At 59.2% G+C, this 16,222-nt stretch overlaps 1 protein-coding gene across 1 annotated transcript in view; it reads right to left on the minus strand.

Annotated features, from left to right (window-relative positions):
• Positions 1–1,080: 1,080 nt before the first annotated feature.
• ERBB3 (erb-b2 receptor tyrosine kinase 3) overlaps positions 1,081–16,222 on the minus strand; it is a 31,085-nt gene continuing 15,943 nt past the window's right edge. Inside the window, 11 exon segments of the mRNA XM_058821999.1 lie at positions 1,081–1,673; positions 3,201–3,303; positions 3,305–3,511; positions 5,051–5,122; positions 6,474–6,653; positions 7,488–7,585; positions 8,577–8,723; positions 9,768–9,843; positions 11,171–11,326; positions 14,346–14,531; positions 15,458–15,556. Coding sequence (XP_058677982.1) covers positions 1,126–1,673; positions 3,201–3,303; positions 3,305–3,511; positions 5,051–5,122; positions 6,474–6,653; positions 7,488–7,585; positions 8,577–8,723; positions 9,768–9,843; positions 11,171–11,326; positions 14,346–14,531; positions 15,458–15,556 — 1,872 coding nt within the window. The 3' untranslated portion in view covers positions 1,081–1,125.

Below are 16,222 nucleotides of genomic sequence, written 5' to 3' on the forward strand. Positions count from 1 at the left end.
AAAAACGGGGAAAAAAAAACCCAAAAAAGGAGAAATCCCCAAAAAAAGGAGAAATCCCCCCAAAAAAGGGATCCCGGGGGTCCCCCAAACCTCAGGGACCCCCAAACCTTCACTCAGCAGGAGAACCTGAAAATAAAATGAGTCTGGGGTCCTCAAGAGACCCCAAATTTTCCCGGGGACCCCCTCCCCAGATCCCCCATGAATTTGGGGAGCACCTTCAATGAGGGAGGAGGAGAAGGAAGGAAAAATGGGAGGAAGAGGAAGGAAAAAATGGGGAGGGTCTCAAAGGGAAAAGAGGGGAGGGGTCTCAAGGGGAAAAGATGGGGAGGGGTCTCCTGGAGGCCGTAAAAAAAAAAAAAAAAAAACATTTTGGGGGTCAAAAAAAAGGCAAAAAATGGATCCCAGAGGACCCCAAACCTTCACTCAGCAGGGAACCCTGAAAATAAAATGAGTCTGGGGTCCTTGTGAAATCCCACGTGGGGACCCCCGGGCTTCAAAGGGGACCCCAAATTCTCCCAAGGACTCCCCCGGGGTTTTGGGGAGCACCTTGAGTGAGGGGGGAGGAAGAAGGAAAAAATAGGATGAAGAGAAAATAAAAACGGGGAGGGGTCTCAAGGGTAAAAGATGGGGAGGGGTCTCCTGGAGGGTGTAAAAAAAAAAACAAAATAACATTTTGGGGGTCAAAAAAAAGGCAAAAAATGGATCCTAGAGGACCCCAAACCTTCACTCAGCAGGGAACCCTGAAAATAAAATGAGTCTGGGGTCCTTCAGAAATCCCACGTGGGGACCCCCGGGCTTCAAAGGGGACCCCAAATTCTCCCAAGGACTCCCCCGGGGTTTTGGGGAGCACCTTGAGTGAGGGGGGAGGAAGAAGGAAAAAATGGGATGAAGAGAAAATAAAAACGGGGAGGGGTCTCAAGGGTAAAAGATGGGGAGGGGTCTCAAGGGTAAAAGATGGGGACGGGTCTCAAGGGTAAAAGATGGGGAGGGGTCTCCTGGAGGGCGTAAAAAAAAAAAAAAAAGCAAAAATAGTCCCAGAGAGCTCCCCAAACCCAGTTGGGGGGGTGGGCAAGGGGGTCCTTCATATTCCCAGCGAGCCTCCCCCAATTTGGGGAGGGGTCTCCGCTACGTCCGGCGCGCTTTGGCGAACAGGCGGCTGTGCCAATAATCGGGGTTGTCGAAGGCGCAGTCCGAGGCTTCCAAACTCCGCAGCGCCTTCATGGGGAGGGGGCGGCAGCGCGGCCGCGGCACCGCCTCCATCTCCTCGTAGCCTTCCTCGCCCTCCTCATCCTCCCCGTCAAAGCGGGCGGGGGTCGCCGGAGTTGGGGAGGGGTCTCCGGGTCTCATCTCGGCGTAGCCGTGGTGGTGGCGGAGGAGGAGGGAGCGGCTGAGGCGCGGCTGTTTGTTCATGTACTCGTAATCTTCCTCCCCGTCCTCGTCTTCCTCGCCGCGGCGGCGCTCGGGGCGGTTTTGGGGAGGGGTCTCTCGGGGGGGTCTCTCGGGGGGGTCGCAGCCCCCCAGCTCCATGTATTCGTAGCCCAGCTCTTCCAGAGAGGCCGGGCGGGGTTGGGCGGGGCGGTTCATGTATTCGTACTCTTCATCGTCGTCGTCATCGTCGCCTTCCTCACGCTCCTCTTCCTCGCCTGGGGGCGGCGCCGAGCGCGCGGCGGGGTCTGAGGGGAGGGGGAGATACAGGTGAGGACCCCCCCCCCAAAAAAAAACCGCACAGGGGAGGGTTTTAGGTTCCTTTTTTTTTAAGGATTTTAGGTCGCGAAATCCTAAATTCCCAAAAGGAGAATCCCCTAAATGAGCCCCCAAAGTCCAAAAATGGGGATGGAGCCCCCCCAGAGGCGCAGGAGACCCCCAAATCCTGCGGGATGGGACCCCCACCCCAAAAACAGCGAATGGACCCCCCCCCAAACCCTGCGGGATGGGACCCCCACCTCAAAAACAGCGAATGGACCCCCCCCCAAACCCTGCGGGATGGGACCCCCACCCCAAAAACAGCGAATGGACCCCCCCCCAAATCCTGCAGGATGGGACCCCCACCCCAAAAACAGCGAATGGACCCCCCCAAATCCTGCAGGATGGGACCCCCACCCCAAAAACAGCGAATGGACCCCCCCCCCCAAATCCTGCGGGATGGGACCCCCACCCCAAAAACAGCGAATGGACCCCCCCCCAAATCCTGCGGGATGGGACCCCCACCTCAAAAACAGCGAATGGACCCCCCCCCAAATCCTGCGGGATGGGACCCCCGCCCCAAAAATAGGGGATGGATCCCCCCCCCAAACCCTGCGGGATGGGACCCCCACCCCAAAAACAGCGAATGGACCCCCCCCAAAACCCTGCAGGATGGGACCCCCACCCCAAAAATAGGGGATGGATCCCCCTCGACCCCCCAGGAGACCCCAAACCCTGCAGGATGGGACCCCCACCCCAATCCAGTGGGACAGAGCCCCCAGTGAGGACCCCCACGGACAGGGTGAGCCCCCAGCCCCAATCCAATGTGATGGGACCGCCCCCTCCCCAAGACCGCCATGGACAGCGAGAGCCCCCAGCCCCATTCCAGCAGGATGGAGCCCCCTCCCCAAGACCCCCATGAGTAGGGCAGACCCCCCCCATCCCCACCCCCGCAGGATGGGACCCCCACAAAGCCCCAAAACCCGATCAAATGGGATGGGACCCCAAGACCCCCATGAGTGGGGCAGACCCCCCCCCCCCCCATCCCCATTCCAGCAGGATGGGACCCGCACGGACGCGGGGGAGCCCCCAGACCCAATCCAAAGGGACAGAACGCCCCCTCCCCAAGACCCCCATAAGTAGGGCAGACCCCCCCCATCCCCATCCCCGCAGGATGGGACCCCCACAAAGCCCCAAAACCCAATCAAATGGGATGGGACCCCCCCGTCCATCCCCAAGACCCCCATGAGTGGGGCAGACACCCCCCCCATCCCCATCCCCATCCCCGCAGGATGGGACCCCCACAAAGCCCCAAAACCCGATCGAATGGGATGGGACCCCCCCTCCATCCCCAAGACCCCCATGAGTGGGGCAGACACCCCCCCCCCCCATCCCCATTCCAGCAGGATGGGACCCGCACGGACGGGCGGGAGCCCCCAGACCCAATCCAAAGGGACAGAACGCCCCCTCCCCAAGACCCCCGTGCCCCTCCCCGCCCCTCCGAGCCCCCTCCTCACCTCTCGGGGCGCAGTTGGGGCTCACGTACCCATTGGGATCCTCCTCGCTGCCCTCGGAGCCGGGCCCCGGGCGGGGCTGGGACAGGTACGCGCTGTCCCCCCCCCCGCGAGCGGAGGCTGCGGCACAGGGACCCCCCCAGGGACCCCCCCGAGCCGCCCCGCTCCCGCTCCCCCTCCCGCTCCAGCTCCAGCTCCCGCTCCAGCTCCAGCTCCAGCTCCGAGGCGGCGCCGCGGCCCTCGGAGCACTCGGACACGGCGCGGCCCAGGGAGCCCCGGCGGCAGCGGGAGCGGCGCGGCCGCGGCACCGCGGGCTGGGGACAGAGAGGAGGGGTCGGGGGGAGACCCCGAAACTGCCCCGGGACCCCCCGGGCTGGGGACAGAGAGGAGGGGTCGGGGGGAGACCCCGAAACTGGCCCGGGACCCCAAGCCTGACCCGGGACCCCAAACCCGACCCGGGACCCCAAACCTGAGCCGGGACCCCAAACCTGACCCGGGACCCCAAACCTGAGCCGGGACCCCCCAGGCTGGGGACAGAGAGGAGGGGTCGAGGGAGACCCCGAAACTGCCCCGGGACCCCCCGGGCTGGGGACAGAGAGGAGGGGTCGGGGGAGACCCCGAAACTGCCCCGGGACCCCCCGGGCTGGGGACAGAGAGGAGGGGTCGGGGGGAGACCCCAAACCCGACCAGGGACCCCAAACCTGACCCGGGACCCCAAACCTGAGCCGGGACCCCCCGGGCTGGGGACAGAGAGGAGGGGTCGAGGGAGACCCCGAAACTGACCCGGGACCCCCGGGCTGGGGACAGAGAGGAGGGGTCGGGGGAGACCCCGAAACTGACCCGGGACCCCGAACCTGACCCGGGACCCCCCGGTCTGGGGACAGAGAGGAGGGGTCGGGGGGAGACCCCGAAACTGGCCCGGGACCCCAAACCTGACCCGGGACCCCAAACCCGACCCGGGACCCCAAACCTGAGCCGGGACCCCAAACCTGAGCCGGGACCCCCCGGGCTGGGGACAGAGAGGAGGGGTCGAGGGAGACCCCGAAACTGACCCGGGACCCCAAACCCGCCCTGGGATCCCAAACCTGACCTGAGACCCCAAATCTGCCCCGCGGCACCCCGGGCTGGGGACAGAGAGGAGGGGTCGGGGGGCAGACCCCAAACCCGACCCGGGACCCCAAACCCGACCCAGGACCCCAAACCTGCCCCAGGACCCCAAACCTGCCCTGGGACCCCAAACCTACCCCGGGACCCCAAACCTGCCCCGGGACCCCCCAAACCTACCCCAGGACCCCAAACCTGCCCCGGGACCCCCCAAACCTACCCCGGGACCCCAAACCTGCCCCGGGACCCCAAACCTGCCCCGGGACCCCCCAAACCTACCCCGGGACCCCAAACCTGCCCCGGGACCCCAAACCTGCCCCAGGACCCCCCCGGGCTGGGGATACGGGGGGGGGGGGGTCAAAAGGGGTCAGGGGGGACACCCTAAATCTGCCCCTGGGATCCCAAACCTGCCCCGGGACCCCCCGGGCTGGGGACACGGAGAGGGGGTCAGGGGGGACACCCCAAATCTGACCCGGGACCCCAAACCTGCCCCGGGACCCCCCAAACCCATCCCGGGACCCCAAAACCGACCCGGGACCCCCCAAACCTGCCCTGGGACCCCAAACCTGCCCTGGGACCCCCCCAAACCCATCCCGGGACCCCAAAACCGACCCGGGACCCCCCACCACGGGTACATCAGCAGTAGAGGGGGGGGGCTCCCAATGAGACCCCAACCCCTGAGCCCCCCAAAGCCCCCCAAAGCCCCCCAAAGCCCCCAGAGCCCCCCAAAACCCCCCAGCCCTCGGTACCTGGCGGGCGCAGCCCAGGCCGGGCTGGTTCATGGGGATGTACCCGGCGGGGGCGCTCAGCAGGCTCGGGCTCTGCGGGGACACCGGGGATGGCACCGGGGATGGCACCGAGGGGACACCACGGGGACACCGAGGGGACATGGGGATACCGAGGGGACACCGTGGGGACACCGGGGATGGCACCGAGGGGACACCACGGGGACGCTGAGGGGACACCGTGGGGACATGGCGGGGCTGGCACCGAGGGGACACCATGGGGACACAGAGGGGACATGGGGATGGCACCGAGGGGACATGGGAATACCGAGGGAACAGCGGGGCTGGCACTGAGGGGACACCCAGGGGACACCACAGGGACATGGTGGGGACATGGCGGGGCTGGCAGCGAGGGGACAGCACGGGGACACCGAGGGGACACAGTGGGGACACCGGGGATGGCACCGAGGGGACACAGTGGGGACACCGGGGATGGCACCGAGGGGACACAGTGGGGACATGGGGATACCGAGGGGACAGCAGGGCTGGCACTGAGGGGACACCCAGGGGACACCGAGGGGACACAATGGGGACATGGGCAGCTGGCACCGAGGGGACAGCACGGGGACACCGAGGGGACACAGTGGGGACACCGGGGATGGCACCGAGGGGACACAGTGGGGACACCGGGGATGGCACCGAGGGGACAGCAGGGCTGGCACTGAGGGGACACCGAGGGGACACAATGGGGACATGGGCAGCTGGCACTGAGGGGACAGCACGGGGACACCGAGGGGACATGGGGGCTGGCACCAAGGGGACACTGAGAGGACACGGCAGGGACATGGGTACATGGTGGGGACATGGGCAGCTGGCACTGAGGGGACACCACGGGGACACCACGGGGACACCAAGGGGACACGGTGGGGACATCATGGGGACACGGCAGGGCTGGCACTGCAGGGACACCAAGGGGACACCAAGGGGACATGGGGATACAGGGACACCATGGGGACACTGAGGGGACATTGGGGGCTGGCACTGAGGGGACACCAAGGGGGACACGGTGGGGACACCAGGGCTGGCACCGAGGGGACATGGGGGGGACACCAGAGGGACATGGCAGGGCTGGCACCCAGGCGACATCGTGGGGACACCGAGGGGACACGGAGGGCTGGCAGCGAGGAGGGGGACACCAAGGGGACACCGTGGGGACATGGCAGGGTTGGCACCACGGGAACACAGTGGGGACACCGAGGGGACAGCGCGGGGACATGGCGGGGACACGGTGGGGGGACACGGGGGGCTGGCACCGAGGGGACACCACGGGGACACCGCGGGGACACCGCGGGGACACCACGGGGACACCCCCAATCCCCGTAATGCCCCAAATCCCCCCAGATTCTCCCCAATCTCCCCCCAATCCCCCCCAGCCCGGGGGTCTCACCCTGGCGCAGCCGCCGCGGGGGCGCTGCGGGCCGAGCCCGCCGGGGCCGAGGCCGAAGGTCCCGCCCAGCTCCTCCTCCTCCTCCTCCTCCTCCTCCTCCTCCAGCTCCAGCGTCTCCACCTCGTCCAGCTCCTTCTCGCTCAGGGCGGGGGGCTCGCCGGGGGGCGCGGCCCCGCTCTCCTGATGGGGAGGGGTCCCAGGTCAGGATTGGGGGGTTTGGGGGGGGCTGACAGGGATTTTGGGGGGTTTTGGGGGCATTTGGGGGGGTCTGGGGGGGTCTATGGGGGGTTTGGGAGCTCGCCTTGGTCATCGTCAGGCTTGGAGGTTTTGGGGGGTCTCGAGGGGTCTGGGCGGGTCTGGGGGCTCGCCTTGGTCACCAGGTATGGGGGCAATGGGTCAGCCTTGGGGGTTTTGGGGTCCAGGGGAGATTTGGGGGGGTCTGGGGGGGTCTATGGGGGGTTTGGGAGTTCGCCTTGGTCATCGTCAGGCTTGGAGGTTTTGGGGGGTCTGGGGGGGTCTGGGCGGGTCTGGGGGCTCACCTTGGTCACCAGGTATGGGGGCAATGGGTCAGGGATGGGGGGTCTGGGGGGTCTGGGGGGTTTTGGGGGGTTTGGGGGCTCACCTTGGTCACCAGGTATAGGGAAAATGGGTCAACCTTGGGGATTTTGAGGTCTGGGGGAGATTTGGGGGGTCTGGGGGGTCTGGGCGGGTTTGGGGGCTCACCTTGGTTGCCAGGTATGGGGGCAATGGGTCAGGGATGGGGGGTCTGGGGGGGTCTGGGGGGGGTATTTGGGGGGTCTGGGGGGGTTTAGGGGCTCACCTTGGTCACCAGGTATGGGTGGGGGGCTCCCAGGTCAGGGTTGAGAAATCTGGGGGGTCTGAGAGGGTCTGGGGGTGTTTGGGGGGGTTTAGGGGTCTCACCTTGACGACCAGGTAGCGCGGGGGGTCCCAGGGGAGTTTTGGGGGGTTCTGGGGGGTGGTTTGGGGGTGTTTTGGGGGGTTTGGGGGTCTCACCTTGATGACCAGGTAGCGCGGGGGGTCCCGGGCCATGCGGGTGAACTCGTTGGCCAATTCCTTGAAGGTGGGGCGGATGTTCTCATCGATCATCCAGCCTGGGGACGGGGACAGGGACACGGGGACACGGTCACGGCGTGGGGACGGGGACAGGGTCACCAGGGTGGGGACACGGCCACGGGGTGGGGACACTGCCAGGCCACAGCCTGGGACGGGGCCACGGGCTGGGGACAGGAGCACAGCGTGGGGACACGGTCCTGGGGGTGGGGACAGGGTCACAGAGTGGGGACACTGCCAGGACACGGCTCTGGGGGTGGGGACAGGGGTGGGGACAGCAGCAGGACCTGCCCAGCCCTGGGGACAGCAGCGGGACCCTGAGAGCCCTGTGCCAGCCCTGGTGCCACCCCGGTGAACGCTCTGGGGACAGTCCTGGTGCCACCCCAGCGCCCCCGTCCCCGCTCACATTTCACCACGACCGTGTAGACGTCGATGGTGCAGATCCGTGCCAGCCCTGGTGCCACCCCAGTGCCACCCCAGTGCCACCCCAGTGCCACCTGTCCCCGCTCACATTTCACCATGACCATGTAGAGGTCAATGGTGCAGATCCGTGCCAGCCCTGGTGCCACCCCAGTGCCACCCCAGCTCCCCCGTCCCCGCTCACATTTCACCATGACCATGTAGAGGTCGATGGTGCAGATCCGTGCCAGCCCTGGTGCCATCATTGTGGCAGCCCTGGTGCCACCCCAGTGCCACCCCAGTGCCACCCCAGTGCCACCTGTCCCCGCTCACATTTCACCACGACCATGTAGACGTCGATGGTGCAGATCCGTGCCAGCCTTGGTGCCATCATTGCGGCAGCCCCGGTGCCACCCCAGTGCCATCCCAGTGCCACCTCAGTGCCACCTCAGTGCCACCCCAGTGCCACCTCAGTGCCACCTGTCCCCGCTCACATTTCACCATGACCACGTAGACGTCGATGGTGCAGATCCGTGCCAGCCCTGGTGCCATCATTGTGGCAGCCCTGGTGCCACCCCAGTGCCACTGTGATGCCACCCCAGTGCCACCCCAGTGCCACCTGTCCCCGCTCACATTTCACCATGACCATGTAGACGTCGATGGTGCAGATCTGGGGCTGCGAGAGCCGCTCGCCCTTCTCCAGCAGGTCGGGAACCTCGGCCAGGCGGATGCCGGCGTAGGGCTCGGCCCCGAAGGTCATCATCTCCCACAGTGTCACCCCTGGGGACAGCGGGGACAGCAGGGGACAGTGAGAGACAGCAGGGACAGCCTGTGAGCCATGGGGACACTGGGGACAGTGAGGGACAGGGGGACAGCCCGGCCAGGCGGATGCTGGCGTAGGGCTCGGCCCCAAATGTCACCATCTCCCACGGTGTCACACCTGGGGACAGCCTGTGAGCCATGGGGACAGCAAGGGACAGCTGGGCACCGTGAGGGACAGCGGGGACGCCGGGACACTTCAGCCACGTGTATCCCGGCATGGGGCTTGGCCCCAAATGTCACCATCTCCCACAGTGTCACCCCTGGGGACACCAAGGGACAGCAGGGGACAGTGAGAGACAGCAGGGACAGCCTGTGAGCCATGGGGACACTGGGGACACTGGGGACAGTGAGGGACAGGGGGACAGCCCGGCCAGGCGGATGCCGGCGTAGGGCTCGGCCCCAAATGTCACCATCTCCCACAGTGTCACACCTGGGGACACCGAGGGGACAGCTGTGAGCACTGGGGACACTGAGGGACACTGAGGGACAGCTGTGGGCCACGGGGACACTGAGGGACAGCTGTGAGCACTGGGGACACTGAGGGACACTGAGGGACAGCTGTGGGCCATGGGGACACTGAGGGACACTGAGGGACAGCTGTGGGCCATGGGGACAGCCCGTGAGCCACAGAGACACCAGGGACAGCAGGGACAGCAGGGACAGCAGGGACAGCCCGGCCAGGCGGATCCCGGCGTAGGGCTCGACCCCCAAAGGCCATCATCTCCCACAGTGTCACCCCTGGGGACAACAGGGACAGCAGGGGACAGTTATGAGCCACAGGGGACACTGGGGACAGCCTGTGAGCCATGGGGACAGCAGGGGACAGCTGGGGACAGTGAGGGACAGCAGGGACACCGGGCCACCTCAGCCAGGCAGATCCCGGGATGGGGCTCAGCCCCAAATGTCATCATCTCCCACAGCGTCACCCCTGGGGACACTGAGGGGACACCGGGGGACATCAAGGACAGCAGGGGACACCAGGGGACAGCAGTGCCAGCTCACCGTAGCTCCAGACGTCGCTCTGGTGCGTGTACTTGCCGAAGTGGATGCTCTCCAGCGCCATCCACTTGATGGGAGTCTGCGGGAAAGGAGGGGACACCGTGGGGACAATGTGGGGACAATGTGGGGACAATGAGGGGACACCATGGGGACAATGAGGGGACACCATGGGGGCACCATGGGGACACACGGGGGCAATGGGGGGACACCGTGGGGACACCACAGGGACAGTGGGAGGACACCATGGGGACAATGTGGGGACACCATGGGGGCACCATGGGGACACACGGGGGCAATGGGGGGACACCATGGGGGCACCATGGGGACACACGGGGGCAATGGGGGGACACCGTGGGGACAATGTGGGGACAGTGGGAGGACACCATGGGGACAATGTGGGGACACCATGGGGGCACCATGGGGACACACGGGGGCAATGGGGGGACACCGTGGGGACAATGTGGGGACAAAGTGGGGGCACCGTGGGGACAATGAGGGGACACCATGGGGACAATGAGGGGACACCATGGGGGCACCATGGGGACACACGGGGGCAATGGGGGGACACTGCAGGGACACCACAGGGACAGTGGGAGGACACCATGGGGACAGTGGGGGGACACCATGGGGACATGGGCACAACGGTGTCGGGGGGGTCCCAGGGGTACAGAGCGGGTGACACAGATGGCATCTGGGGGTGACATGGGTGTCATTTGGGGTGACAGGATGGCATTTGGGGTGTCCCAGATTGGGTGTCACCGATGCCATTGGGTGTGACACCAGTCCCATTTGGGGATGACACCGATGGCATTTGGGGTGTCCCAGAGCGGGTGACAGGGATGGCATTGGGGGGTGACAGGATGGCATTGGGGTGACACCGATATCATTTGGGGGACAGGATGGCATTTGGGGTGTCCCAGAGTAGGTGACACCGATGCCATTTGAGGTGACACCAATGCCATTGTGGGTGTCCCAGCGTGGGTGACAGTGATGCCCTTTGGGTGCCATTTGAGGTGACACCAATGCCATTTGGGGATGACACCGATAGCATTTGGGGTGTCCCAGAGCGGGTGACATGGATGGCATTTGGGGTGTCACACCGATGCCGTTTGGGTGCCATTTGAGGTGACACCGGTGCCATTTGAGGTGACACCGGTGCCATTTGGGGGTCCCACCGATGCCCTTTGGGGGTGACACCGATGCCATTGGGGGGTGACATGGGTGCCATTTGGTGTCACACCAATGCCATTGGGGGTCCCACCGATGCCACTGAGGGCGTCCCAGAGTGGGTGACACCGGCGCCGTTTGGGTGCCATTTGAGGTGACACCAATGCCGTTGGGGGGTGACATGGGTGCCATTGGGGGTCCCACCGCTGCCCCTCGGGGGTCGCAGCCCCCAGCCCCACCTTGAGCTCGTTGTAGAAGTATTTCTTGTCGTCGGGGTAGAGCAGGTCGGCGATGCCGAAATCGGCCACCTGCGCCTGGCTGGGCGACTTGAGCAGCACGTTCCGGGCAGCCAGGTTCCTGTGCACCATGCGGTGCTCCTCCAGGTAGTACATGCCCTGAAAATTGTGAGAAAGCTTAAATTTTAATATATTTGTTATTTATTTATTGATTTATTTAATGCATTTAGTATATGTGTATAATATTGGTTATATATCGTATAATATACAATATAACCTCCAGGTTCCTGTGCACCATGCGGTGCTCCTCCAGGTAGTACATGCCCTGAAAATTGTGAGAAAGCTTAAATTTTAATATATTTGTTATTTATTTATTGATATATTTAATGCATTTAGTATATGTGTATAATATTGGTTATATATCGTATAATATACAATATAACCGCCAGGTTCCCGTGCACCATGCGGTGCTCCTCCAGGTAGTACATGCCCTGAAAATTGTGAGAAAGATTATCTTAAAATATTTATTTATTTATTTGTTCATTTATTTATTGTATTTATTAAATGTATATAATATTGGTTATATATTGTATATTGTATAATATACAACGTAACCGCCAGGTTCCTGTGCACCATGCGGTGCTCTTCCAGGTAGTACATGCCCTGAAAATTGTGGGAAGGTTTAATTTAGGCTTATTTTTTAATATATTTGTTATTTATTTAATATATTTAATATATGTGTATAATATTGGTTATATATTGTATAATGTATAATATACAATATAACAGCCAGGTTCCTGTGCACCATGCGGTGCTCCTCCAGGTAGTACATGCCCTGAAAATGGGGAGAAAGGTTAAATGTTAATATATTTGTTATTTCTTTAATATATTTAATATATGTGTATAATATTGGTTATATATCGTATAATATACAATATAACCGCCAGGTTCCTGTGCTCCTCCAGGTAGTACATGACCTGAAAATTGTGGGAAGGTTTAATTTAGGCTTATTTTTTAATATATTTGTTATTTATTTAAAATATTTAATATATGTGTATAATATTGGTTATATATTGTATAATGTATAATGTATAATGTATAATGTATAATGTATAATGTATAATGTATAATGTATAATGTATAATGTATAATGTAACAGCCAGGTTCCCGTGCACCATGCGGTGCTCCTCCAGGTAGTACATGCCCTGAAAACGGGGAGAAAGCTTAAATTTTAATATATTTGTTATTTATTTATTGATTTATTTAATGCATTTAATATATGTGTATAATATTGGTTATATATCGTATAATATACAATATAACCGTCAGGTTCCCGCACACCATGCGGTGCTCCTCCAGGTAGTACATGCCCTGAAAATTGTGAGAAAGATTATCTTAAAATATTTATTTATTTATTTGTTCATTTATTTATTTATTGTATTTATTAAATGTATATAATATTGGTTATATATTGTATATTGTATAATATACAATATAACCGCCAGGTTCCTGTGCACCATGCGGTGCTCCTCCAGGTAGTACATGCCCTGAAAATTGTGAGAAAGATTATCTTAAAATATTTATTTATTTATTTGTTCATTTATTTATTTATTGTATTTATTAAATGTATATAAAAATGGTTATATATTGTATATTGTATAATATACAATATAACCGCCAGGTTCCTGTGCACCATGCGGTGCTCCTCCAGGTAGTACATGCCCTGAAAATTGTGAGAAAGATTATCTTAAAATATTTATTTATTTATTTGTTCATTTATTTATTTATTGTATTTATTAAATGTATATAAAAATGGTTATATATTGTATATTGTATAATATACAATATAACAGCCAGGTTCCTGTGCACCATGCGGTGCTCCTCCAGGTAGTACATGCCCTGAAAATTGTGGGAAGGTTTAATTTAGGCTTATTTTTTAATATATTTGTTATTTATTTAATATATTTAATATATGTGTATAATATTGGTTGTATAATGTATAATGTATAATGTATAATGTATAATGTATAATGTATAATGTATAATGTATAATGTATAATGTAACAGCCAGGTTCCCGTGCACCATGCGGTGCTCCTCCAGGTAGTACATGCCCTGAAAAAGGGGAGAAAGCTTAAATTTTAATATATTTGTTATTTATTTATTGGATATATTTGTTATATGTATGTAATATTGGTTATATGTTGTAGAATGTATAATAAAACAGCCAGGTTCCTGTGCACCATGCAATGCTCCTCCAGGTAGTACATCCCCTAAAACACAGGGGAGGCAGAGGTGCCAACAGGAAATTTTGTCTTATTTTAAAAAATATTTGATATCTATTTTCTGTTATAATTTATATAATGTGTATATGTTATTGGTGATATGTTGTATTAATCGCTTGATATTTATTTTTATATAAAGGAATGTGCAGGAGCCACCCCAAACCCTTCACCCTGTGTGAACTCTCAATTTTTAGGACCAGAGAGAAGTCCTTAACCATGTCTGAACTCTCAGTTTTTAGGACCAAAGGAATGAGCAGGAACCACCCCAAAGCCTTTCACTGTGTCTGACTCTCCGTTTTTGGGACTCAGGAATGCACAGCAACCCCCCAAACCCTTCACCATATGTAAATCCTCAGTTTTTAGGACCAGAGAGACATCCTTAACAAGGTCTGACTTGCGATTTTTAGGATGAGAGAAAGGAATGGGCAGGAACCACCCCAAACCCTTCACCCTCAGATTTTAGGACCTCAGGAAGACGCAGGAACCACCCCAAACTCTTCACTCTGTCTGAACTCTAATTGTTTAGGACAGAAGGCACAGTCAGGAATCACCCCAAACCCTTCACCCTCATCTTTTAGGACCAAAGGAACATGCAGAGCCCCCCAGACCCTTCACCCTCTCAGCTTTTAGGACCAAAGGCATGTGCAGGAACCACCCCAAACCCTTCACCCTTGTGTAACCCCTCATTCTTTAGGACTCGGGAAGGCTCGGGAACCACCCCAAACCCTTCACCCTCAGATTTTAGGACCTCAGGAAGACGCAGGAACCACCCCAAACCCTTCACCCTTGTGTAACCCCTCATTCTTTAGGACTCGGGAAGGCTCAGGAACCACCCCAAACACTTCACCCCCTCGTTTTTTATGCCTCAGCAGCCCGTGGCTCCCCGGGCACTGACCTTGGCCACCTGCACGCACCAGTTGAGCAGCAGCTGGGGGCTGATGGCGCCGCGGTTCTTGCGCACGTAGTCGAGCAGCGAGCCCAGCGGCAGCAGCTGCGTCACCAGCTGCAGCTGCGGGCCCGGGCAGATCCCCAGCAGCCGCACAATGTACGAGTGGTCCAGGCTGCCGATGGCCAGCATGTGCTGGGGGGGGCACAGGGTCAGCACCCCAGAGTGCGCCCGGGGCACCCCCAGATCCGGGGAGATACCTGGGGCACGCCCAGCGCACCCCCAGAACATCCTTGGCTTCAGGGGGACACCCAGAGCACACCCAGAACACCCCCAGGGCACCTTGGAGTGTCCTCAGAGCACCCCCAGAGTGTCCCCGGGGCATCCCAGATCCAGGGGTACACGCAGAGCACCCCCAGAGTCTCCCCGGGGCACCCCAGATCCAGGGGTACACGCAGAGCACCCCCAGAGTGTCCCCAGAGCACCCCAGATGCAGGGGTACATGCAGAGCACCCCGGGCAGATCCCCAGCAGCCGCACGATGTACGCGTGGTCCGGGCTGCCGATGGCCAGCATGTACTGGGGGGCACAGGGTCAGCACCCCAGAGTGTGCCCGGGGCACCCCTGGATCTGGGGGGACACTCAGACCATCCCCAGAGTGTCCCCAAAACTGCCCAGATCCAGGAAGACACCCAGAGCATCCCTAGAGTCTGCTCGGGGTACCCCCAGAGCACCCCCAGAGTGTCCCTAAAGTGTCCCCAGGGCACCCCCAGATCCAGAGGGACACCTGGGCCATCCCCAGAGTGTCCCTGGAGCACCCCCAGAGTGTCCCCAAATTCCCTCAGCTTCAGGGGGACACCTGGGGCACCCCCAGAGTGTCCCTGGGTTGCCCCAGATCCAGGGGGACACCCAGAGCACCCCCTGCGTGTCCCCAAATCCCCCTGGCTGCAGGGGGACACCCAGAACCCCTCCCCTGGCCCCAGAGGGGACCCCTGGAGCACCCCCACACCCACCCCTGGCTCCAAGGGGACACCCAGAGCACCCCCAGAGTGGTCCTGGAGCATCCCCAGACCCCGCAGGCCCAGGGGACCCCCAAATCCCCCCAGTGCCCCCCACACTCACGTCGGTGACGGCGTGGAAGGATTGCTGCCCGCTGCAGTCCTGGATCACCTTGATGCTCACCGGGATCTTGATGGAATCCCCGTCCGGGATCCAGATCCCCTGCGGGGTCGGTGGGATTTATGGGATTTATGGGATTTGGGATGGGATTTGGGATGGGATTTATGGGATGGGATAGGATGGGATCAATGGGATGGATGGGATGGGATCAATGGGATGGGATGGATGGGATCAATGGGATCTATGGGATTTATGGGATGGGATTTATAGGATTTATGGGATTTATGGGACTGGGATGGGATGGGATCAATGGGATGGGATGAATGGGACGGGATCAGTAGGATGGGATGGGATGGGATTGATGGGATCAATGGGGTGGGATTGATGGGATCAATGGGATTGATGGGATCAATGGGATGGGATTGATGAGATTGATGGGATCGATGGGATTTATGGGACTTTGGGATGGGATGGGATGGGATGGGATGGGATGGGATGGGATGGGATGGGATGGGATCAGTGGGGTGCGATTTATGGGATGGGGATGGGATCAATGGGATGGAATTGATGGGATCAATGGGATTGATGGGATGGGATGGGATCAGTGGGGTGCAATTTATGGGATGAGGATGGGATCAATGGGATGGAATTGATGGGATCAATGGGATGGAATTGATGGGATCAATGGGATGGATCAATGGGATCAATGGGATGGGATCAATGGGATTGATGGGATGGGATGGGATCGATGGGATGGATCAATGGGGT

The sequence above is a fragment of the Ammospiza caudacuta genome, chromosome 31 (genome assembly GCF_027887145.1).
Source record: "Ammospiza caudacuta isolate bAmmCau1 chromosome 31, bAmmCau1.pri, whole genome shotgun sequence".
Lineage (NCBI taxonomy): Eukaryota > Metazoa > Chordata > Aves > Passeriformes > Passerellidae > Ammospiza > Ammospiza caudacuta.